At 37.8% G+C, this 26,800-nt stretch overlaps 1 protein-coding gene across 5 annotated transcripts in view; it reads left to right on the top strand.

Annotated features, from left to right (window-relative positions):
* The window catches only part of DIP2C (disco interacting protein 2 homolog C), a 311,009-nt gene that overhangs the window by 228,619 nt on the left and 55,590 nt on the right, over nt 1-26,800 (top strand). For all 5 annotated transcript variants that reach the window (XM_035316876.1, XM_035316875.1, XM_035316879.1 and 2 more), the window contains 14 exons: nt 4,993-5,116; nt 5,783-5,892; nt 7,212-7,314; nt 7,702-7,766; nt 9,602-9,695; nt 9,813-9,932; nt 10,729-10,843; nt 15,274-15,413; nt 16,957-17,093; nt 19,269-19,477; nt 19,677-19,791; nt 22,837-23,038; nt 23,731-23,840; nt 24,625-24,705. In XM_035316876.1, the coding sequence (XP_035172767.1) occupies nt 4,993-5,116; nt 5,783-5,892; nt 7,212-7,314; nt 7,702-7,766; nt 9,602-9,695; nt 9,813-9,932; nt 10,729-10,843; nt 15,274-15,413; nt 16,957-17,093; nt 19,269-19,477; nt 19,677-19,791; nt 22,837-23,038; nt 23,731-23,840; nt 24,625-24,705 (1,725 nt within the window). The remainder of the gene's footprint in view (nt 1-4,992; nt 5,117-5,782; nt 5,893-7,211; nt 7,315-7,701; nt 7,767-9,601; nt 9,696-9,812; nt 9,933-10,728; nt 10,844-15,273; nt 15,414-16,956; nt 17,094-19,268; nt 19,478-19,676; nt 19,792-22,836; nt 23,039-23,730; nt 23,841-24,624; nt 24,706-26,800) is intronic.

Here is a 26,800-nt window from a genome sequence, read left to right as displayed (position 1 = left end):
TCTAATAAAAGTCTTTAGAGAACCTTGAATGGCTACCTACAACAGAGAGGATTTCTGGTTCGCTTCATCTGCAAGATTGATCTCTCTAGGTGTGTGCAGACATTGTCTAAAGCTATGCATACCTCATTTTTCATACTTCAGCAAGTGCGATGGCTTCAAGAAATGTGAAATGATAGTTCCAAAGTCAGCATTTCATCTTAAACCTCATGCTACAATACCTCAGCTGTATCTTTTGCCTTCCACCTGTATTACTTGTCATTTCAAACTGTGAATTGTGGAGGCTTTTGACAATGAGCATCCATGGAAGGTCTCTCCCTGTCTGCACTTGGGACTGCATTGGTTCATTTGTTTCACCCAGTCTCTGCTGGATCCCTGAGGTTTTTTTCCACCGCAACAAAATTCAGCAAAATAAAGAGTTTGTGCCAAATGAAGGTTTGTTGAAGTAGCAGATTAGCATAATCTACCAAAATAGCAAATAATGCTGCTGACAAAACAGTATGTCTTGAAAATATATTCCATTTAAGGGCAGGAGGGTGCTTTTATTTATGGGGGAGAGGTTTGTGGGGGTATTTCAACAGTAGGTGATTTAATTTCTTCTTTTTACTTACAAAGCAGGTTTCAGCATTGCAGACATTCATTTTACATTACTCAGAAGGGATGCCAATAGCTCAATAGCTAGTCTCTGAAATCTGAAAGAATCAATACTCCTAAAGTCAGAAGTCTTTTTTCCTTGCCATATGGAAGCTTTGACTGCTTCTCACAAATGACTCTATTTTCCACTCAAACCTCACTGCAAGAGGGATATTGAGTTGCTTGAGCATGTGCAGAGAAGGGCAATGAAGCTGGTAAAGGGTCCAAAAAAACAAGAGTTATGAGCAATGGCTGAGGGAACTGGAGTTGTTTAGTCTGGAGAAGAGGAGGCTGAGGGGAGAGCTCATCATTCTCTACAACTACCTGAAAGGTTGCAGTGAGGAAGGTGTAGGTCTCTTTTCAGGTGTCAAGTGAGGGGATATGAGGAAACAGTCTCAAGTTGTGCCAGGGGTGGTTTAAACTACACGTTAGGAAGAATTTAGTCATGGAAAGAGTGGTCAAGCATTGGAATGGGCTGCCCACAGAAGTGAGGGAGTCCCCATGCCTGGAGGTCTTTAAGAGATGTGTGGACATAGCACTAAGGGACATGGTTTAGTGATGGGGCTCAGGAGGTCAAGTTGGTTGTTGAACTTGATGCTCTTGAAGGCCTTTTCCAACCTAGTGGATTCTATCATTCATTTTTCAAACTTACAAATTTTACCTAAGGCAGTCGCTGCTCTGGGTCTGTCATTCTGAGGCATGAGGAGCAGCAAAGACCATCGCATTTACATACTTGAGTGTTTTAGGTAAGGTTGCAGTGTGTCTGTGGGATATTTGATTCTTTCAGCTTGAGATAGTTTCAGACCTCCCACCATTTGGGTACTTAGAAACGATTGCTTCTGCAGGGCAGCAGGTATCACAGGGGCACCTACACGGGGAGAATAATGTTTGCCCCTCTCCGTCTCTCTTCTCTCTGAAGTACTTTCTGCTTCTAAGTTGGGATGAAGCCACCAGGAGCAGGCAGGAGGTGGTGATAATTAGTTAGGAGGTGTGAGAATGACATTGGAAGTGGGAACAACCAACACAGACTAGCAGACCACCAGAAAGCTTCATAGTGTTCATGCTGTGTGATCCTCAACTGGAGTTCCTGTAGCTATTGAGAACAGTGTCTATCATGTACCTCTCCTGCAGCATCTTGAGTTACTTTTTTCTTGCAAGGCAGGATTTACTGCGGAAACCAAAGGCATGTCAAAGAAATTGAAAGTCTGAAAACTACCCTGGCTATTGTCTATAGCTGAGAATTTTTTGTTCCTTCTCTCCTGTGGTAGATGCGCATCACAATTGTTTAACCATTTTGTCTTTTCAAATAAAAAAAATAACTGTACAGAAAAAACAATGGGTTGAAGATTTTAACACGATTTGAAACGTGGCTGTCCTGACCTAAAATGAAGTCTGTTACTAGAGTCTATGATGTGTGGGTAGATTATGTTAGGTAATCTATATGCTATTCTCCCTGCTTGTGCATGGAGTGCTGCAAATGAATGAATAATTTTTAAGTGGACGTGCTCCAAGACAGTTGGTGTGACACTAAGTGGAAGCACAGTCATTATTTCTGGTGTTATATAGAAAACCTGAACTGTTGATACAAATTTCCTTTTCCCGTTGTTTTGTTTTGTTATGAGAAGAGCTTGGCAGATCACTTCTTAAATGATGCATCCTCCAGGGCTGTGATATGCTGATGCTCTAAGGTCCACAGTTTCTACTGGTTTATATGTGTTAGGTTTCTAAATGGAATTTTAAGTTAGTTCCTTGCAAGGTCTTGCATTAAATGAGATCTAGTACTTGAGAGTGTGCATTTTCTTGGTACAGTGGTGAAACAATTTGCTGGCAGTCTTTTATAGGGCATAAACTTAAAACAAGATTTTGACTTTAATTTAAAATTCAGAGTGTTGCAGCTCCTGCATTTGACTGTGAAATTTATGTTCAATTCTGTTTAAAAAATTGGGGCTATGTCTTACCCAAGGAGTGATGTTGTCTTCTGGAGCACTCCAGTCCTCATCTTCCTGCTGTTCCTTAGCGGGCCCACAAGGAAGGACCACTGCTCCTGCACTGTCCAGGCACCCACACATCCTTCTGATAAGAAGGCTACAGGAGTGCAGCCAGCTCTCATCCTCACATGTATCTGTATCTGGTCAGGCTAAGCACTTGTCCCAGCACTTGTACTGAGAACAGTAATGCTTGACAAAGACATTTTTCTCTTCGTGGTGAAGGCACTGTGAGATCAACATGCTCCCCAAAATGCTGTTGATGGATACTGTGATATTCTGTGTTGTTTAAAGGCTACTGCCCTCGTCTAGATTTTTATTGGAAAAGACAATGAACAAGCTTAACGTTAAAAAGCTTTCCTGAAAAAGTACCTTGTCAATTTTTCCTGGTTTTACATTCATTCTGGTAATAGTGCAACAGAGCAAAAGCAAATGCAGTAATTATGGATTGAAGGAGTTACATAGCATAGTTTTAATAGATCAGGTTATCGTCCTGCATTGTTTAGTCAGCTATCCAAGTTCTGATAATTGGTGCTATATGCCTATTTTGAGCTGCTATGGAGAACAAATAAGCTTTTGTTTTTCCTCTAATCTCCTTGTTTCTCCACTTTAAATTGCTTTATTTGACTACAAAAAAATGCATTAAAAATTAGTTAGATAAGCTTACAGGCTCATCATGCAGTTCTGCTTTGAATAAATCAATCTATTAAGGCAACTGTTCTCTATTTCTGGTTGCTCCCATGGTTAAGTATGCTTTACGGTCGATCTGAAAGATATTTTAAATTTTTTTTTTAAGACTCAGTAGGCTATTTTCTCTAGAATCATTGTGTGAAGAAAGGGTTAATTCTTCTGTGTGTATTTGTGTCCAGGGCTTTTCTCAGTTGAAGAGCCTAATGGATAGATGTAAAGTTCATGAAAGAATCATGACAGGACACTGTAATAAAGCAGACATAATGCTGTGGAAGCACAGCAGCTCTCAAGGAACAGCTATGGCCTAGACTTGAAAATCATTACATGACTTTTTAGCCTCAATACCCATTTCCTTCTGATGACAGTAAAATGTAGTGTGCTTTCTTTAATGCGCACTTGACTATCTGTAGTGCTCCTTAACTATGTGTACAACTACTCAATGAAATGGTTATTGACAAGTCAGATTAGATCAGCATAAACAGTGATACTGTCACCACTGTATGTCCACCATAGCATCTCTAAGTTGAAAGCATTCTCCAAGAGGGAGTATCTATAACTGATATTATTTCCTAGAATCATCACAGAACTACAGAATTGCAGAATGGTGGAGTCTAGAAGGGACATCTGGATGTCACCTTGTCCAACTCCCCTACTTAAGGGGACACCTGGAGCAGATTACCCAGATGACTTTTCAGTATTTTCAAAGATGGTGACTCCACCACCTCTCTGGGCAAGCAGTTTCTGTGCTTAGTTAGCCCCAGAGTAAAAGAGTGTTCCTTCATATTCAGATGGAAGCTCCCATGTTTCAGTTTGCATCCATTGCCTCTTGTGGCACTGGGCACCACAGAAAAGAGCCTGGCTCCATCTTATTTACTCCCTCCCTTTAGATATTTGTATGCATTGATGAGATCTACCCTGAACCTTCTCTTCTCCAGCCTGAACAGTCCCAGCTCTCTCAGCCTTTCCTCATAGGAGAGATGCTCCAGTCCCTGCATCATCTTCATGACCCTTCATTGGACTCTCTACAGTGTGTCCATGCCTCTCTTGTACTGGTGGGCCCAGAAATGAAAAGTACTCCAGGTGTAGCCTCATCAGTGCTGAGAGGAAGGATAACTTACCTCATTCTACTGGTGAATGCACTAATTGACTAATGCAGCCAAGAATACCATTAAGCTTTCTTTGTCACATGGGCATGTTGATGACTCACATTCAACCTGGTGTCCACCAGGACCCCCAGGTCCTTTGCTACAAGTCTGCTTTCCAGCTGGATGCTCACCCAGCACGTACAGGTGCCTGGGGTTGTTCCTTCTGAAGTGCACGACTTTGCAGTTCTTACTGAACATCGTGAGGTTCCTACTAGAGTGTCAAGGTCCCTCTGGGTGGCAGCACAACTCTCGGGTGTATCAGCCACTCCTTCCAGGCTCTCATCATTTCTGAAGATCTGAGAGAGCAGGCACCAACTGATAACTTCAGTTCTCTGTATAATTTATGTTGTTACAGATGAGAAAATAACTAGGTTGTGGAATTCCTGTGTGAATTTACAGATCAGTTTTGCTAATCGGTTAAGTTGCTTCAAGGAAAGAGACTGTATTCCTCTCAAGATAATATGCCAAAGGACAAAAATATTTTTGCTGTGTAGTCACTTCTAACCAACGTTATGTATTGCTTTTATTTTGATGTCTACCAGGATGCAGGAAGTCAACAAATAGGCTTTTTGCTTGGAAGCTGTGGAGTTACTGTGGCCTTGACTAGTGATGCATGCCATAAAGGACTGCCTAAGAGCCCCACAGGGGAGATACCACAGTTTAAAGGTAATCACTTTTGGTTACGGTGGGTATCACACACGTAATTTACTATGACACTAGTCACAGTATTCCTTTACTTGTAGTGGGTGAGATTAAATGCTAGATTCAGCTGAGGTGGCTCAAGAACCCTGACAGAACAGGTGCCTTGGGAGCAGCCATGGCTGTTAGGATACTGTTGCCCCATGTGTGTATTAATGGATCACTGTTAGACGTTGCTGCTCCCCACATCCAGCTGCCAAAGGATGCAATCTGCTTCATGGCCAGCTCAGCTGGGCCAATTAAGTCATCTTCACTTGCAAACTATGTTAAGCCAACAGATTTTGGACTATAGTAGATGAGAAGGCTACAGATGATTCAGTCCTCTAGCTAAGAGGTAGGAACAGTAACCTCTGATAGGAGTGTGGTAATGAACTATTTGGGTCAATAACAGCTTAAACTGCACAGCCATTTCTTCAGGGATTGGCTGAGAAGGCCTCAGTACTTAATAGCTGTGTTCAGAGGGCAGTTTTGGAAAATCTTTTTTCTCACGCTATGCTGAGGTTTAAAAGCAGCAATGTTTAGATAATGGTGACACAGGCATTTGGGAAAAAACTTTGGCAGAGAGGAATTTTGTCGTGTCTTAGCCGGCAGAAGCTCAACAAAAGCTGACTTTTCTTGGTGACTATATCTCAGGCTGGCCAAAGCTGCTGTGGTTTGTCACTGAGTCTAAACATCTCTCCAAGCCTCCTCGTGACTGGTTCCCACATATCAAGGATGCGAACAATGACACTGCTTACATTGAGGTGAGTTAATGAAGATGCATCTTCTCTTTGAATCATTGCACATGGCACTTCTGGATTAGGTAAACATAATTATTCATTTGCTACTCACAGAAGCAAAGAACATCCTGTTTTAGCTTATTAATAAGTAATATTTTCTAATAATTATACTGTATATCGATTTCAGAAAAATTAATAGAATGTTAAATTGTGTTTTGGGGGTTTCTAACATTGATGTTTTTATGTCATCTATGTTGCTGCTGCAATATTACATTAAATTTGCCTTGACCAACCTAGGTCTCATTCACACTGTGGGTTTGCCCACTAGCCTTGAGATGGATAGACAGCAAGTTTGACAATGAAGCTTCAGTTCTCATATCACAGCCTTTACACCCTTTGAAAGAGAAGGAACTTCTTGTTCAAAAGCTCATCTGTCACTTACTGCTTTGTGAGTCACACTACCCCCAAAAGACCAGCATCAGGAAGGGAAAATTAGCAATGCTGTTAAGTTTAATTTTTCTCTTTTATTATTTTCCCTTTTTTTTCCTCCCACTTCTATGTAGACACAAATGCCTTGAATTCAGTGATGGTAGTACTGAATTTAAATGATTATTCAAAGGGAAAAAGTTCAAGTGAATGGAGCAAAGATATTTCCTGTATTTGCACAGTCAGAACACTGGGCTAGAGAACAGAAATAACTCCATTTTCAATCTTGTTGATTATCTTCATCATGGAGAAAGATAAATGTTTAATTTACTTTAATTGCCACTGATAGTTTTCAAACTCTTGCATAAAGCTGCAAAAATTACCATGATCATCAGCAGTGATCTCCTACCGCTTTTTTATTCTACTTTCTCATGACTCTCATATTTGTGCAGTGAAAGAGCTTGTGTCTTTCAGGGTGTATACATATAAATTATCATAACAGCACCCAGCAGTGGTTCTGCAATCAGCTCTTATCCTATGCCTTACGTGACACAGAAGGGAGAAGTTCAGATTTACTAGTTAACCTATAAAGTCTAACGTGAACACTGAGCAGACTGAGGTAGGCTATTCTTTGCTAAATCCAGCCACCCATTTAGTTGTTAACATGGTCAGAATTCTTAGAATTATTTTTTCCACAATGCCTGTATTCAAACAAGAGATGGATTTCTGATATTGAGCCTGGGAAGCTTCAGTCAAGAAGGTAGATCCCATCTTAAAAAAGCCTCCCAACCTTCTCAGTACTGCTGCCTTCTTAAAGAGTCATTGAATGTGTCCTGCATTCACCTACATAGGAAACACAAATAATGGAAACAGGGCAACCATTACAGATGGACTTTTCTCTGCTTGATTCTCCTTAGTACAAAACATGTAAAGATGGAAGTGTGCTTGGGGTGACTGTGACAAGGATTGCGCTGTTGACACACTGCCAAGCTCTGACCCAGGCATGTGGATACACAGAAGGTATGGAGTACACTTCCCTCGTTTCATCCTTAAAATCAAGTGTGAATTGTAATTTGTTTCTCACCTTGTGCTTCTGTCTTGTTTTACATAGATCTATGTTAAAAGCTTCTAGATTAAAAAAGCTGTTTTTTTTTTTTTTTTTTTTTTTTTTTTCAATGATTTTGGAAAATACACTTTTAAAATGTCTTTATGAGAGGTACCAAAGAGAAGACAAATAATGTCCTAGCCAAAACAAATCCTGCAGTGGAGACTTACTATGAAAGTTAAGCTTTGAGGTCATCAGTCATGTTACACTGAAGCTTACTCTATTTCCTTCCTTTGAGTGGGTTTGCCTTGAGTCAATGCCATATTCTAAAAAGTAAACTCTGTTTTGTTTTTATTGGACAGCTGAAACAATTGTGAATGTATTAGATTTCAAGAAGGATGTTGGTTTATGGCATGGGATTCTTACAGTAAGTATGGTTTTTATTTTGTGTGAATATTTGAAAATAAACTAACCTAACATGCTTATTACTATCACAAACTGCGATGCCTTGCAGTTTCTTCTAATACAATTTTTTTCTGCTTTGAAAGCAAAGAATGTATGACTTAAACCCACAATCCTCTGCTAGTGCTCTTCTCCTTAATGAGCACAGTGAAGATGTCGGAGTTTTTATTCCTCATGTCAAATACTCTGGAACCGTTTGTACTACCTCATCTTGATCTTACAGGTGCATGTTTTTAAGGTCAGACTTTGCAGGAGAAACAAATGAAAAGCATTAGTACTTGCCTGTGCAAGAATACGGTCCAATGGCATAGCTATATTGCTACTGACTAGCTTCTCTATCAAAACTTCCCCCACGAAGGGTTTTGGCTAACAGTAAAGCATTTCTGATACTTAAAGTTGCATAAATTGTCTCCTTGCTGTTTGACCGTCTTCATCAAGAGGAACCTTCATCAGAGGAACCGATTTCTGTATTTTCAAAAATTGCTTCCAAAGGTGCTGCTGCAGTTGATATAAGACAGAATGCTGATTAAGAACAATGCTGATTTTTTGCTGATTAAGAACAATGACAAGTTTTGTAGGGTCACTGTTTGGGAGTCCCAGGATGTACAGGTCATACATGCTATGTTTCCCGTGTTCCCTGCTCCTAGTATCAAAGGGCAGTAACAACACTTCTAAAGCAGGAACAGCCTATTAGTCTTAATGTCCGTAAATATCTCATGGTAAAAAACTTTTATCGTTGATGTTGAAACCAAGCATCTAATAGAGCTTCTTTATTCCTTCCTTTGCTATTACTCTTTCTATGAGCTACTCTTTTTTCTTGACTTGTTTGCAAGTACTTTTCCTGTACCTAAACTTGTGGCAGACTAAACGGAGAACTATCATTTGCGGTTCTGCAACCAATTGAATGAGTAACCCAGTGGGACACTTACCTGTGTCAGGATCAACTTTCTTAAACCTAAGTTTTCCAAAACAAATGGTGTATTTAACCCAAGCTGCTTTGTTGCTATCAGGAGAGGCTTCTGAATGGTAACAAAAGCAACACAGCACCTCATTTGCAGGCTGTTTTGTTTAATAGTAACCCATGAGAAATCACTGAAGCAACTGACTGCCTGAGACTAGGAGATCTGTTTGCTGACATTGGCTTCACTCAGCTTCTTTTTTCTAAAAATCCTGAAAATCCTGCAACTTCTCATAACCTTGTTGAAAATACTTCAATTGGCCTACCTGAAGCAGGATTAAATATATATATATATTCATTTTTAAAAATCTATTATAATAAATCAATCCCTGCTTAAGCTGTGACTCCAGTTTCTCTCTCTCTTTTTTTTTTTTTTTTTTCTCTCTTTTCCATAATTGTACCACTTAGCCACTAGCGTTTTTTCAGTCTTCACAGAGATGAACTTCTTTAGACAGATATGTTGAAAAAAGAGTCTTCATAGGTACTGAAGTGTAGCAGGCCTAGGGATAATACTAACCTACACAGCAAACATGCAGACATTGTTCATCCAGTAGATGCACATCTTTTTTAATGCTTTCTGTTATTTTTCCATTTAAAGTGAAGAAAACCTTTTTATTTTTTTTCAGTAGTGCTTAAGTCTAAATCCTTAATCATTAATTAAAACATTAGAAGATGATGATTCCATTTCATCTTAATGTAGATACCTAAAGAGGGAAATATAAATGTTAGCATTGACAATAAAACAAGCATAGAGAGACTATCATAGATACCCCTGTCCATAAAACAATATAAATAATTCCCATTATTGTTGTATAAAATCCATTTATCTTATTTAATTTCAGAGTGTCATGAACATGATGCATGTTATAAGTATTCCATATTCCTTAATGAAAGTGAATCCACTGTCATGGATACAAAAAGTCTGTCAATACAAAGGTAAGGAACAAGAACATTTGAAAGTGTGCTTCCAAGTCAAAATCAAAAGAGCAAATTGTTGATACAGCTATATAGCTTTCATATGGTGCATTAGTAATCTTCCCATTCCTATTGCAGCAAAAGTTGCCTGTGTAAAATCTAGGGACATGCACTGGGCATTGGTGGCACACCGAGATCAAAGAGACATCAACCTTTCCTCTCTGCGTATGCTAATAGTGGCTGATGGTGCAAACCCGTGTAAGTGATCCTTCTGCAGTCCAGCAGAAGTGTTTGCTGTCTTGAATCTAAATTTTCAATCTTCAACCATCTTAGCTAAAATATTTAACAACATATAAGGTTTGTCTACTGCAAACTATTTGATATTTATGGAAACAGTAATTAATTTTGGATTTTTTAAATATATTTTTCTTTAGCTAATCCTGAAGCAAACTTGATATTTCACATAACGTAAGTTGCAGTAAATCCAGTTTTGTTTAACATGACAGCCATGTATAAAAAGTGAAGTAAATAGACTTAAGCTATAGAAAGGATTAGAACATTTCTTCTGAATGATGCAGAATGCAAATGCAGAATTCACATGTAGAATTAATGGAGAATTTTGGGGGAATACTTAGACTACTGTAGAGAACCACATCTGGATCACTTCATGACAATTAGTTTTCTAAACTGTTTCTCTGCCTTGTTTAAGATACGATGATACTAAAATGCTTTGAGTTTCTGAATTGAATCTTTGATTTGCCTCATCCTAAAAAGGAAATCCACATTATAAATCTAGCATTAATGGCTTTTCTACATAAGCATAGTGAAAGGACTTCATGCTCAAAAATTAATCTTTATATACTGTATGTGTACACCAAAGTACACGCATATATATAGTTGTATCAGGTATGACTTATATCCTAGTGAACATGGGTCTTTCCTAATTATTCCCTCTTGAAAACCCTATATATTTGATAGTAAGTTTACAGTTTGAATAGTGTCATTTCAGAAATCAGATTATTTTTCTCCTCTAATTTTTCTTTTCTTACCCCAGGGTCTATTTCTTCCTGTGATGCATTTCTCAATGTCTTCCAAAGTAAAGGTCTAAGACAGGAGGTCATTTGTCCCTGTGCTAGTTCACCGGAAGCTCTCACTGTGGCTATTCGAAGGTACTGTGTTACACTACTTGAAACAGACCCACTGTACATTATATGTGGTAATTTGAAAAGAAATGCAAAAGGTATTCAAGGTTGAATCTCCCAATTTAACTCCTGAATTACATTTTTAGTTTTCTTTTTTGTTGCGTCCAAATCTGTCACACAAGAATTTGTAGAGCAACAATTTAACTTCCTAGTTAACACCTAAGTAAAGAGCACTTTATAGCATAGTTCCCATCCCTGTAATTTCATCTAGTCTTCAATAGGCTGAAAAGCAAAAACTAATTCTATAAAAAGAAGTGGAAACATGTCACCATAAAATTAGTTAAAATGTTGGAATTTAAATGGAATTGCTATTAAGGAAAATTATGCTTTAAACTAATCAGTTTAAAGAGAATTATGGCATTCTGAACGTTGTTTTTGGCTAACTGGTGCTTTTTAACCATTTGTATATTCTCAGTAATCATCTGGAAATGCCCTTTGAGTATGTGGGATTTGTGCCTAGGAATAAAATTGATAAATTCTGATAAATTTATTAAGCCTTATATACAGGAGTGTCCTTATGAAGCAATCATGAGTGTTGAGGTGTTGTAGCACTTAGTAAATAGCATAACTTGTCTGTTTTGGCAGAATTTTCAGAAGCTCTACCTTGAACAGTAGACACTTTGTTTTTCAGTTCAGATTTCTACAGCCGCTTAAATTTTTTTTTCACATGTTGAAACATGACTGTAAAGGATTGTAATAGTATTAAGTAAAATACTTCCTGCTGCAAAGTTTAAAATACACTGTACAAGTGAAATTCAACTAGATTTTCAATTAGCTTTCCAATAAAATGTCACAGGCAGAAAGACACAATGCAAATGCGGTTGTCTTTCAAGCACTATGTTATTAAGTTAAAATGTCTGAAAGCTGACCATCAGTGACGTATCCTGTCCAGATTAGTCTTCTTTCCATAAACTGCATTATCTCAAAAGAGTCCTTCATACCTTTGAGGGTCATTCCATGAGCCTTTCCCCCCCCATTCACAGAATTATCCCGAGAAGTAAGTTGTTTTTTCTCATGTTTTGGGTTTCTCTGCTGTAGGCTGTGCAGACCTCTACTCCCTCTGACCTTCAAATTAACTATTTCTGTGAAGCGCAGAGGGGAGGCAGACGGACAGCATACGTTGTTCGAGCTGAACTCTGATGAGTGGAAGAGAGTTTTCATTTCCTGTATTAGCTCTGGAAAATCTGCCCCAGCTCTCAGGTTTGAAGTGGAAGAACTTACTACATCTCAATGTGCAGTGGGTGGCTTGCCCTTTCAAGACTTATACTCTGTGCTTATAATCATCTGAAGCACTAGAGATTCATTTTCAAATTAACTAGCATTGAGAGCTTACATTAAAAAAATATTAGCACATAAAATAGCTGATAATTCAGAAAAAAAAAAAAGAAAAGGCATTATTATCTTCAATGCCTCACTGTGTAATTACAGAGACGTTCTTACTGCAGCAAATGTTATTGGACACATATCTGCTTTTCTGAAGTCTGTGTAATGGTAGGGTAATACCAGCTGAACTTGGGAGCTTTAGTATATTTCATTTTATTCAAGCCATCTCCAGCAACAGTAAAGTCATTATCATACAAGTTCCAAAGAGTTACAGCTGAAATATACCTTAAAATTACTCCCTACAGAGAACAGATCCAGAGAATTCCCTGTTAATGCTCAGACTCTTTCGAAATCTATGGTCTATTTTTACTGATCTTCCTGCAAGGAAGCGTAACAAAACCAGTTTTATGTTGAAATATTCGTATAGTTTAGAAAAAGACAGTCAATAATAGACTAATGAGTAGTTCAACCTTAGAGGTGAATCCTAAGACCTAATATTTAAAGGAATGTTTCATCCAAATAATTATTTATGGTATTTCCTTTTGGTTTACTGCATATGAGTCTGAACCCACTTATATAAGTGAGTGCAAAAGTTTAAGTACAGGTCTGTTCCCATTTAAGCAAATGACAAAAAGTAGTGGTAGAGTAGATTATACCTCTAAATGGTAACTGTTCTCAAAATGCTCTACAGCTCCTCAGCATGAACAAATCAGCTTTGAAGTAGATAAGCATTGTCCCTTTTGCATGGCTGAGGAAACTAAAGGGATTGGTTTGTCTGGTTTATGCTAACTTTAGTTACCATATGAAGTAGGTGAAATTATACCTTTGTTTAGTTTCTCTCAAATTCATCATGGGAAATCTTGAACATGTAAAGAAAATTTTAAATGTTAACTTTAAAATAAATTAGAAATATGTCAGAATGGGTTTATTTGTATCTCCTCTTCTTTCCAAGTCCTTGTGCTTGGCAGAGATACTTCTATTATGGATGTACCCATGTGGATGTCACGGGCAGGACAAAATAAGATCCGATATATTGCAGGATTGTGTCACACAAGATGCTTTCTAAGAAGCTGTGTGGGTGCAGCTGTGCTGCCAGGCTGCCTAGGTCCCCACCTCACTCCTGCACCTTGGCCCTCTCTATTCCCTTTGTTGTTGACTAACTTGTTGCCTCCTAGAGGAGACTAGAGCACAGTTAACTGGTGACTCTCTCAAGGATCCACCTCAGACTACCAGCATACAGAAGTAGTAGTAAATAACAGTTCTGAAATGCCTGTCCTGTGCTTCTTGTTAACCTGTGCAAAGCTGTTACCTTGACCAGGGCCTCACCATATGCCTCTCTACTGAACAGGCACCAAAACAATCCTAACTGGCCACGTGCCTCCAATTTCTTTCCCTTGCACACCCTGTCTATGCAGCTGGTATCTTTCAAAGCTGTGCCCACTCTTTTATTATTTTTTTTTAGCAGTCTTTAGATGTAATAAGTAATTCAAGAAAATGTATATGAGGAAAGTACAGGTGGTCTCTTCTCTCAGAAGATTGTGAGCAGCTGTGTTTGCCTGTAGGAGACCAGCACTCTCTTCATGTTTACGATGTTCTGAGCAATAAAATGTGTGTTTAGGGGAGCAAGGGTGAGAGGAAGCTGATCAATTAATGTGGCTGAAAGTTCCTTTTACATGATAGGAATGTTATTTATCACAGCTGCTTGTTTACTAGCGCCATTTGTTATGCTCTAATGCATTTTCAAGCGTGCCCACATCCTTCTATGCTGACAATGTCACTTGAGAATTATGCCTTGTAAAACGTATTAATTGAAATTTATAATGCCGGTCACTGCAAGGCTTATGTGGCTTAGCATGGGCTAAGGTCCATCTAATATTTCAAGCACTGTCCAGGAGAAATGTCATATAAAAGGACATTATCTGTGAAGAAACTGTTGTATTATGTTGGACTAGTTAGCAAAAATACAGAATCTTGCAGTGAATGTTGGCTGGTTTATGGATCTTGAAGATAGCTGGAATCTGGCTGCTCTACATTTATACATTATCCATACCCAAATCAGCATCATGTTAGCCTCCAGTTTGGCATTTTAAAATGCAGGACAGTGTAAGAATCTTTCCGGACATGTAAAGTCTTGACATATTCTTCTGACTTAATCGCTTGTGTAGATCAACATTCGTTTGCTCAAGCCAGACTCTCTATATGTATAAATGTATTCACTGATGCAGCATGGGTTTTGTTCTTGAAACAAGTTGACAGACAGCTTGTGCTGATGCTGTGAAATTGTAAAGAATATTGGGAGTGAATTTGAGCAAACTGAGGTGTTACAAAGTGGCTGCATCCACAACATTTTGACCATGACTGATGAAAGTGTAATTTGTTTTAATTTTCATTGCATAAGTTAAAATAGGAATAATTAAATTATATGCACTAAAATACAAGCGGTGGAGTCTGTGCAGCTTCTACAGATACTTGGCAGTGAATCTATTAAAACCTTGTTTCTTCTGGTCAGTAATTTTAAGTGCTTAAATATTTTGAGTGGAAAATCTCTTCTGTGATTTAAACACAGGTAATAAAGATTTAATCTTGGTAATGTTACCAGCTTTTACTCTGATCGTTGAACTTGGTTTCCTAATTCTAGGTTGCCCCTAAGTAACATAAAGAGACTTTGTCAAGTTATTTACTAATCATTTCTGAATATTTAGAATGCAGTTTCCCTCCACATCACTTACACTGCCTTTCAGTATTTTTAAAATAAGGCAAAAGTCCTTTACTTAGGCAATCAAGCAATCTTTATAAATCTATCTGAAAATCAAATACAAGCTGTGTTATGTAAATGTTAAGTGTTACTTTCATCTGTGCAACACCATATATGTGGGTGACTACTGAATGGGAGAGCTGGCAGACATAATTACTCAGAACTGACTGAAAATGGGATTCTGTCAGATCTGCTAGAAGAAAAAAGAGTAAGATGAAATTTTAAACTCTCAAAGAGAGGGGTATTTGCAACATTAGTCCATTAAGTAAATGCTTACATCTGCCTGATAGTGTGGTGATGTTATAAACCATGGTTTCAGGCCAACAGATGACAGCAATCAGCCACCAGGCAGAGGAGTTCTGTCCATGCATGGTCTCACTTATGGAGTGATCCGAGTGGACTCTGAAGAAAAGCTGTCTGTTTTGACTGTCCAGGACGTTGGCTTGGTCATGCCAGGAGGTAAGGATTGAAAGAACTTCCTTTGAAGCTTAGTATAAATCGATTAATCAATTTAATTGGTTTTCTCCAGAAAGTCATAGAAAGTTTTAGTATTGGACTATGCACACTTGAAAAAATTTTAGTCTAAAAGCATTACCTTACAAAACTTTATTGTTTGGAAACCTCAAGATTTCTTCTCTATAATTACTTCAGTGGCTCTCTTTATCTGCATTAGTGGCATGCTTTAAACAACCCCCCAACACATCAGAACATCAATTCTTTAACTGTATGGAAATTAAGAAAGTTGGAGTATTTTTTCTGGAGCCTATAAGTCTGTTCCAAGTGAAACTCTGTGGTAAAAGTTTATATAACCTATGCTAAGGATCAACAATATTGTTATCTGTAGGCTTGCAGAATGTTTTTCCAAAAGTACTGCACTATCACCCAGTCATCAGAAAGAAGAGGCACGACTGAACAGTTCATGTTGATAGATTCAGACTGAAGCCAGTGCTTCTAAAGATGAAGATAAGATTTCTCATAAGAGCTGTATTTTAAGTGATATGTTATGGAGACTAGAAAAGGGTAGTACTGTAGTTTTTCATAACAGAATGTTTGTTACGCACCAAATAAAACTTAAATTATGCATCTTATAAAATTTAAGTTGAGCAACTTAAAATAAAGATTGTTTGTTGTCTAAGTGATCATATAAAATACTATACCATCTTGCACTTCACTCTATATTCTGATAGTTTTGAAAAAAGTGTGCACTCCTGTTTGTCCTTGGAGTGAGAAAAAGCTCATTCAAAATCCTTTACACTTGTACTTCTAAGAGATGCTGCTGATTTATTTTTGGTGTCCCTTGTTCATCATATCCTCGGGCCCAAATTCCAGTCTACACGTGCTGGACTCCTATGTCAGGAACTGAAGCTGTAGCAGCATACCTGATTTATTCACATGGCTCACACAAAAAAATGTTTCTTCCTCAGATCAGTGCTTTCTAATCCCTCCTGTTTGGCTCCTACTGTCTCCACAGTCATGTAAGACCAGTGAGAGGGAGTCTGAGCTCTGATAAATGCTTAGCAAAACAACTGTATTAGTCTGCTAGAATGTCTTGATCTTTCATATGGTGTTACTTGCTACATAGCGAGAGGTGGATTTCCTGCTTGCCTACCTCTCTAGCGATATAATTATTATCAAGAACACCATTAGGATATTTCATTTTTCTCTGACTGCAGCAGATCTGGTCTTCAGTAAGCAAAACTGGGAACATAGTAACACCACAAAAATATTACAAATCAGCTGAGATTTTAGGTACAAAAAGAAGAGGTTTTGTTTTCAATTTAAAGACTTAGTTTACGTACAGATCTTTGCAATCATTTTATAAATATTATATATAATGTAAATAACATTTTTAATGTTAAGCACCTTAGGATTTGAGAAAAAAGATTGTTGATTAGTGTCTACATGTAATTTATGTCAACTCCACCATGGTGTTTCTTCCAGAATTTGTATTATCCTATAGTTAGTTTTGTAATGTTTTTAAAGTTCTTTGTTCTTCCCTTAGCTATAATGTGTTCAGTGAAGCCAGATGGAATTCCACAGCTCTGTAAAACAGATGAAATAGGAGAACTATGTGTATGTGCTATTGCAACGGGTACATCATATTACGGACTCTCGGGCATGACCAAAAATACTTTCGAGGTAAGCTGACAAAAATGCTATGAAAAATGCTATGTAAATGCTATGTAAAATACTTCCTTTTTAACTTTTTCAGTATAATATTTCACATAGAATATTGACAGTAACAGTATTAGAATATCAGCAATAATCAGTGCTTTTGTGGCTTGGGACCTTAGGTACTTTAGCCAGACACTCCTCACCGAAGCCCATTTCATTAAGTGCAATAACAGATCATTATGTGGGTTTAGTTCTGGCTCTGAAGAGCTTTTACTATAATTTTGAAAGAAGATACCAGTGGCTGAACCAGTCAGAAGGAAAGCAGGAAGAAAGAAAAAGTTCAAAAGGTGATAATGTACAAGTATATGAGCTAGCTACATGCAGAATTTGATTGTTGCAAACAGTGGGAAAGCTGCTGTGCATCTTTAAAAGCAGTTTCCAACATTTCCACAGCACAGCCAGCATTAAAGTCTTACGTTTATACAGAAACCTGACAGACCTAGTCTTCAAGAGCTATCTGAATAGCAAAGATACCTTTTCCAAGTTATCCTCCCCACCCTTGCTTTTATTTGAATTGCCTTAGGTGAGAGCTTTTCTGCTCTGTGGAATTTGTTTTCCAGTATGTTTCAGCTCCAATGTAGACTGCTGTATGGATAGCTCTGTTGTACCTGCTCACTTGTTATCATTAATTTCTGTTGAAGCCAGTATGAAATGGTGGACAAATCAGAGAAATACTGAAAATATTCAGCTGAGATTTCTGTTCAAGTTCTGATCCTTTTCTCTTTAAATATTTGAGGAAGAGCTAAGAAAAGTGCATTTACACTTCCCTTATCAAATGTTCTTTCTAACATTACCATATTTTATAGGCTACATAGCTAATACCTCCTGCAAAATGGTTTCTGCTTTCATTATGCAGATCTCAATGTTGTAAACACTATACATTAAATAATTAATGTATGCTGGTAGATACTGAAAAAAACAGCAGTACCTATTGTGAAAGATAATCCCAGATTTGACATATTTCAAGCTAGAAAGGTGCTTATGATCATTTTGAAGTACTTGCTGTAATTGTAAAATTGTTCATAATTTGTAACTGAATCTGCAGTGTAACAGCACGTTCAGAGTTATTCCTAATGGCAAATACATTGCCACTGAGTCAGCAGGATCATTCATTTTTAAAGTTAAGCATGTTCTTAAGAACCCTCTTCATGAGGGACTCTCTTCTATTTTAGTGTGTTATTCATGCTGCTGGTAATAGAGTCAGAGTTTTGTGTTGCTGAGATGAATTATGACTGAGGATGTGTAAGCATTAAATCCATTCAATAGGAGTCACCCATGAGCATCTGGCAGCAGAATTTGACTTTCCTTTTTGAAGGGCACTATACAGTCATGGTCTTCCACTTGCCATTATATTAAATAACTTGCATTTAAGCTGTTTCAATTTAAGAGACAGTAGGAAAGTGTGCTTGTGTCAGAATGGGATTCAAAGTAGTTCAAGTGCCAGAAGGATAACGCTGGGCTAAGTGGGGTAAGGGAAGCAGAATAAATTGACCTGAGAAGAAATCTGTCCCGTGGAAGTCATGTATGCATCTGGTGTTCAAACACTTAGAGAGCCTTTGTATAGGACTGTATTGTCACTTTTAGACATACTACATAAGACATGAACACAAGAATTGTGAGCGCTTAATTGACCATAGATAAAAATGTGGTCAGCTGCAAGAGTCATTAAGGTACAATACCTTAAAATAGCTTTACTTCTAACTTGTTTATTTCTCTATAGTATGATGAAATTGAGTATGAGACACTGAAAAGAATCTGAACTGTAATATTTACAGTTTAATCACCGAAGAACCCTGTGCATAGCAACTCGGGTTATTTTAGCTCAGCAAAACATTAAGTTATTTCATTCAATACTGTTTATGTTGATTTTTTTTTTTCAGGTCAGAAATGATTTACAAAGCCATAGTTAGGGAAAATGTGTTTGGTAAGCAGAATGAGATTGATCTTGATGAACCTCCGGTACTGAAAATTATACAAGTAGCCTAGGAGTTTCTCAATGCTCCCTTTATGGTCAGTGAAGTAAAGAGCACCACTATTTCACTTTATTCCAGAGGAGCCATGTGAAAGGCCATCCTTGAAATATTTAGCAGTATCATCTCAGTGTATAGCACTGAAGATCTGTGTTTCTGTGTCTTGCAGGTGTTTCCTATGACCAGTTCTGGTGGCCCTATCACTGAATATCCTTTTATAAGGACTGGACTCCTAGGCTTTATAGGACCAGGTGGACTCGTCTTTGTTATCGGCAAAATGGATGGTTTGATGGTTGTCAGTGGAAGAAGACATAATGCTGATGACATTGTAGCAACAGCGCTGGCAGTGGAACCAATGAAATTTGTCTACAGGGGCAGGTTTGGATCCTTCTTTTCTTATATTGAGTAGAAATCCTTATTTTGTTTAGACCAGGGGTAAGTGACTCAAAATGCTTTCAGAAGGCAGCATGGAAGTAATGAATAACAAAAGCATGGTTACAGAGGGTTAACTTAGAAGACAGGATCATATTTTCACCTGTCCTGGCACTAAATACTCTTATTCCCTTCTCTTCTATAGAATAGCAGTGTTTTCAGTGAGTGTGCTGCATGATGAAAGGATAGTTATCGTTGCTGAGCAAAGGCCAGATTCCACAGAGGAAGACAGTTTTCAATGGATGAGTAGAGTTCTCCAGGTAATGCTTTTTATGTACATTCAGAAATTGGTTTTCCTGCTTTATATTTTTTTATTAATCCTTTAGATCCCCTAAGTAATCTGACATTTATATTTGAGTATTTGTAAGTACAGTTTCAGTCACACTTCCACCTACCTAATGAGCACAAAATTAGCTTCTTCTGAGTAGGCCACCTGTATCCAGAGAGTGATCCCTTCCCTATCCAAAATGCTGTAAGAAAACAGGGGTGAAATGAGGCAAATAATAGTAAGAAGGGAGGAGTGTATGGTCATAAGCATACAGTCATTCGTTACTTCAAAGGGTAATGAATGAATGCATATACTGTTCCTGTGAAATGCTACCAAAGTCTCGTACTAAACAGTTATTGGCACTGACATGGAGTTGACCTCATCAAAAGCAGATATACATGACTGAGTTAGATCTCTAGATCTCTTTTTAGTCAATGGGAGAAAATTAGGTGTTTCTGGTGCACCATGGTGATACCTAAAGTAAGCTGAATGAAACACAGCCTAAAAATACCCTTTTCTCTTCACTGAAAGAAAAGGGAATGGGTTGATTAGCTCAGATGTATGCATCTATGGTAAGGTTATCTGCATAGAGGATGCCTATTGCAAGGAATCACATCCCAGATGTCTGGTGGATCGTGCAAGGTACATACCACCATGATGAAATCCACCTTGGTAGATTTGTTGACACTTTGACCAGAAGACAGAAGCCACTGTATGCTAAAAAATTCTTCCTACATGTAGCAGTCCAAGTTAAGACAAATATCATTACCATACTCAAAGGTTTTCCAGCGTCAATATCCACACAATAAAAGTCATATACTTCAGATAGAAGTCATTTTCCATTGCCATGGCTAAGCTAATTCTCACTCAAAAGTAATAGTTTAGCAGAGATGTAGTAAAATGAAGCCAGTCTGTTGCTACCTTTCTATGACACATTTCCCAAGGCTGCTTTAAACAGATCTGACCCTTGAGGCAGAGATACAGTTCCTGTTCCTGGCAGATTGGATGTTGGTTTTACCAGTGCCAGCACACTTGGCAGGACTTGACAAGACTAGGCGAAGCTAGGAGATCTACTGCAGAACCAATGGGTGTCTGCTAGGATAATTTTATCAGAATAGGATGTTTTCTTATCTTGAACAATGTAACAGGTAACTGGACTCTGTGCAAGTTCTGGTTTTCACAATGGAACAGAGGGATAAATTTCAGGTAGTCTGTTTACTGGCTAGATTAGTTCATTTTACAAACCAAGCCATCTCATCAAGAGGCATAAATGCCAGCAGTATTAAAAGTTGGCTGGTACCCTTCTCTAAGAATGTTAAGGTTTAGTTCATCAGTGTTCATCCTTGTGAAACAGAGTCATTCACCTGCTTCAGCAATGTGCCGAATTCCAAAATGGAAAGGTAACAATTTTGAATGGTCCATGACCTTTTATCAGGCATTGTGCCACAGAGGTATCTATCAAAGAAGACAGTTTGGAAGTCACTCATATATAACAGCCCTCATACCACCAGAGTTGGGCATTGCTCTCCATTCACGTTTAGGAGCTACACTGTGATATGTTTCAATAAGAGTGGTAATGTACCCTGTAACAGTTTTTCTTCAATCTGATGTCAGGTGAGGATCCCATGATTTATCACTAGTTTTCAGAAACTTACAAATAAAATTATCATTATGAGGTCTGACACTTCATATTTCTGCCAGAAACATGAGACGTTGGTTGTAGGCTGTCACACATATCTAGCTATTGCTGGTCTTTAGTGTAGGGTGTAAAAAGACCAGCAGTGAGGTCTTCTAGTAGTACCATGTGATTTACCACTACATAAACGGCAATGTTTGTGAAACAACTTAGTGTTTTATTATTCTTCCTTACCAAATTTTACAATCAAATAAAGAAAAATGAAGCAAACAGAAGTCAAAAAACAAATATTATTTAGAATTTCTGTAGAAGTAATTGGTAATTTATTGGTCTACACTTAAATACATAATTATAAATAATTCGTTTCTTGGAATATAGATTGTATCTTTGAAGCAACAAATGTATGCATACACTTTTCTCATGGTTAAAAATTAAAATGCAAGTAAATTAAATTATATTTTTAACATTTGACTTCTCATTAGAGATGCCGTCTGTAATTTGTTTCTCAGTCTGCTTGGATGCCTTAAAGTTGTTTTTCTAACTCACTGCTAATTTTTGCAAGGAAAAGAATCAGTTAAAATGTGTATGGAATTAAAATCTAAGTGCATATATATTCATATTTAACTAAATAAATTACATAGATACTGAACTTACTGCTGTTTTGGAAAGTAATGGTGTTTTCTCCACTAACAGGCAATGAACAGGGTTACTATATGATTCAAAAATCCTTATTTTTCAGGCCTGCATTCAACCGATTTTTTTTCAAGTCAGTACTTCTGTAGTTTTCCCTTAGATTGTATCAGTTCTCATTCCTGCCTGAGGATCTTATACACAGTAACCAGGGAACAAAACAGCTTTGATCTTAAAAACAAAACAAAACAAAACAAAAGCATAAGTTACATACATCAGTAGCTGTACTGTGGTACATGTGCAGCATTTGAAATTTTTCTTTGCTCTGCAAGGTGGACTGGATGATAAGTTGATAGGAATCCTTTGAACTGTAATTCTGAGAAGTGTGCAGGTTAAAGATCAGTTTCACATGAGCTCCCAGACCATCTTAGTAATAAACGTCCATGATACTTGATAGTAGTATCATGTACCGAAAGAATGCCTGTTTAGCATTTCTTAATAGATTTCCATATTACGAGTTATTTGTTTTTTTTTTTTTGTTTGTTTGTTTTGTTTTGTTTTTTCTTCTGGGATGAGTGTAACAACATCAATGTTAATTTTCTATGAACTGGTTCCCAATGAAAAGAGCTTTCTTATCGCAGGCAGTGCTGAAGTGTCTTTCTACTGCCAGTTAATTATTAGGGTTATTTTATGCAGCAATTCAGAATAATGTGTTCATTATGATGATGAAAAATTAGCCTTTCATTAGAATCGACCTCCTGCTTTTTTTAGGCTATTGACAGTATTCATCAAGTGGGAGTCTACTGCTTAGCACTGGTACCAGCAAACACGCTTCCCAAGACACCGCTGGGAGGAATACACCTGTCAGAAACCAAACAGCTTTTCTTGGAAGGATCACTGCATCCTTGTAATGTGCTGATGTGTCCCCACACATGCGTAACAAACCTGCCTAAACCAAGGCAAAAACAACCAGGTAAGATGAGTGAGTGCAAAAGGAACAAGAACCTGCTTTTTTTTTTTTTTTTTACTTTGAATCCAATTGCAGATTTTAGTGCAGAGATTAATTTCAAGGACTTCTGTATCTGTATTTTTCCCTATTGGCAGTCAACAAAACATCAGTGGAATCCACCTCACGAAGAAGTGTCAGTCTTGACATCTACCTTTGTTCTGCATTTACATTATCTTCAGTTTCTACCTTGTGTTAAGGGGTTTGCATATATTTTATTATATGCACCATCAGCCTTCCTAATGCTTGTCACTTCATGTCTGTAGTGCTTATAGAATTGCTAACACAGATACAACTTAGCCCTGGGAACAGAAGATAGAAATAGGAACACTGTCGCTGAATCCTGGACACAGCTCATCTAGGAAAGGACATGCCTAAATTAGGAGATGAATTTTCACAGGAATCCTCACGTCAAGACAGACAAAATGTGTCTCTGACCATAGAAAGCCCATGTTAAACGGGCTGCTCAGTTAAATATATAGTTAAGATGAGATGAATCCAGCCTTATGTATCTTTCAGCTATTTCTGGTCCATCAACCAAAGTTTGTGTTGTATGATAGCAATGAGGAAAATCTGTGATTTGAAAGGAAATGCAAATAATTTTCATCCACAAGCAAATAATTCTTTATTGCATTTAACACATTTCTGATTTATTCTAGAAATTGGCCCTGCCTCTGTGATGGTGGGGAACTTGGTCTCTGGAAAAAGAATTGCACAGGCCAGTGGTAGAGATTTGGGGCAAATAGAAGATAATGATCAAGCCAGAAAGGTGAGTTAAACTTTTCTGATATGGCTTATATTTAGCATGCTAGTATCAGAAGACTTAGCAGCACATAGATCATATTGTTATTTCAGAATTTTCTGGTTGCATTTTAATTCAAACAAACCTATTTCAGGACCCTCTTCACAGAGAAATATGAAATAGACATGAGGGAATCGCTGCATTTCATGTGTATGGATTATTTTACAAAGATACATGGGACGATAGAAAAACATGGTAGAATCTGTTAATGGGGCTTTTGTCAGAAGTTACTCTCTATTATATCTTTTTTAGTAGGTCAAGAAGAGTCTGGGGAATTTTGTTTGCCTATATGTTCCCGACCTTATTTTTTATTTTATTTTGATCCCGTAAAACTCTGCTTCAACTCAGCTTCTTTGGAGGCTTATGCAAGTAATTAAATGAGTAATTTCTAAGCTCTATCTATATCTATATTTATAGTAAGAAAAAGAGAGGAAGCTAAAAAATAAAAATTGGGCTTAAATTCAGAGAGATTAGTAAGAACTTTTTTATTGTTCTCAAAAGTATATGTAGTAATGCACCGTCATTCCAGTAGTGGCTTGACTTCCAGAGAGGCCTCTGTTACTGCACAAGAGCACCTTGTTGTAAAAATCTATGATGACAAGAGAATTAATTTAGGTTTAGTGTTTCATAGTTGTTGATGTAATAAATAGAATATAACTAAAAAAGACATGTAAACTAGCAGAAATAGTTTTGTGTTTTTTAAAGCTGAAAAGTTATTTAGTGCCTGAACTATCACTCTGCTTTATTTCAGTTCCTCTTCCTCTCAGAAGTTTTACAATGGAGAGCTCAGACCACTCCTGACCACGTCCTTTACACTCTACTTAACTGCAGGGTAAGCAGAGCAGACTGGTACACTGGCAAGTTGCAGCATGGAAAATGGCACACTGATATTTCAACTGCACCTGCTTGCACTGTGGCTGAACACAACTCTTTGTGTTTCTTTTCCCATTAATACTGTATTTAATGTTCACTGGGGCAGAGAGGAAAAGAGAATAATCATTGCCAGTTGCCAAAAAAAAATTGCTTTTGTATCAGGCACCCCACCTTTCACATTTCTCATTTTTTTTTCTACCACATACATGTTGTGGATGAGCTGACGCTGCAAATCTGTTTCAATACTGTTTGTTCTGCTACTGAAGAGTGGTATTTAGTGCCGCTCACAGTCTCAGTTTCTAATTTGAAAAACACAGGCTGGACAAAATGAAAGCATTCTTGTAAATACAGCAATGATTGTGGGGTTTGAGACTGGACCATCTGATAGGAGGTGCAAGAATGGAAAAAGGAGTTAAAAAGAAGAAGAGGTATATCCAAAATCTAGCCAGATCCGCAAAGGATCACTAATGCGTCTCTTTGCATAGCTTACATGAAGTGCCAGCCTGGCACAATATTTCACTGCCCGACAAAAATGATTTACTGCATGTCACATGGTACAGAACTTGAGATTACTAAGAGTGGATGATTACAGGCTGCCTAGACAACTGTAGATGACAAGCCAGTAATTCTCAAGACCACTGCAGAGCAAAAAAGCCTGATTTCAAACCAGCCCCCCTCAGCAAATCTAGGCATGTCTGTCAAAACTGGGAAACACAACTAGTATGTGGGGTTCTCGAGGAAAGGAAAGGGCTCAGAATATTCACATATGCCACCTGGAATAGTTGGTGTTTTTTTCTCAGCCCACGTGGCACCGAAACAACTTAGATGGGATCATAAACCTCCAGTAATTTGTGAACATTTGCTGAATGACTAGTTAGTGTATTTATAGGATGTGCTTCCCTAGTCCATATTACAGTGCTGGTACCAAAGTTCAGTTTGAGGCTGCCAATTTGTTTTCATTCAGATTATCAGCCAGCATTAGATGGACATTTGCTACTTTAGAGACGACAGTGATGTAGTTATTTAGTTGTCTTTGGCAAAGCAGAAAAGTTGAGGGGCAGTGCTGTTCATGGATGCAATATTACACTATTAAATGAGTGCATTGTCCTGACCTTTAAGTTAGGAGCAAGGATGCTATGAGAAAGAGACTGTGACAGGTCCTGTCCCATCTCCTCCACACAGATTGTGTTGCTTTTGAACTTTAAATAATGCCAGACTTCCCATGCTGGCAGAAGGGTTCAAACAGTGGGAGAGAAGGAAACAATATGGAAAGTGAGGATGAAAAAAATCATTTATCATTCCTTAGAAGTAAAAAATAGTTGAATTTTGAAATTCAATTTCTCTGCTCCTTTAATATTCTCAGTGTGGAGTATGACATCATATGAAACTTATTTGAGAGATTTGTTGTTTTATGAAGACATTTAATGTCTAAGGGAAAGGTCTGACAGGTTTGGTGGCTTTTAGCCTAAGCAAATTTTATTACCCATCTTGAATTTTAGTTCTGGTTTTTAACTTTTCCCTTTTTGCCTTCCTTGCATATAATCTGTACACTTTATTCTAAAACATCCAGACATCTTACAACTGTATATGTCTAATATAACCTATATATGTCTAATAGGTACGTGGCAAGATTAGTGTTTTTGTGTAACCTGAGCCTTTTGAGAATTTGGAAGATTTCTGAATTAGCACAGTGTTACACTAAATTTACACTAGTTTTACACTAAATGAAGGATTGCAACACCTTCCCATTATGGGACTGTTCATGTATGAGACCCAAAGGGAACGTTTCCCTTTGCTTGCCAATGATTCTTGTCCAAAAACAGAATTCTTCGCTGCACTTCATATAAACACTGTCTTTTTGCTGGTTCACCTGCAGCCAATGCCAGAGGTCTTAAATGAGCTGTGCACAAATATGCATGATTTGCAGCAGTTTCCTTTCTGTGTCAGTGGGGCCTGTGATTCTGGTGTATGTGGGGAAATGAAGGGTCCTTCTCCCCACGAGTATGCAGACAGGCAATTTCTTGAAAGAAGGAACTGAGTTCAGACACATTCCT

The sequence above is a fragment of the Oxyura jamaicensis genome, chromosome 2 (genome assembly GCF_011077185.1).
Source record: "Oxyura jamaicensis isolate SHBP4307 breed ruddy duck chromosome 2, BPBGC_Ojam_1.0, whole genome shotgun sequence".
Lineage (NCBI taxonomy): Eukaryota > Metazoa > Chordata > Aves > Anseriformes > Anatidae > Oxyura > Oxyura jamaicensis.
The sequence above is the reverse complement of the archived record's forward strand: the minus strand, read 5'-3'. Positions and strand labels throughout refer to the sequence as shown.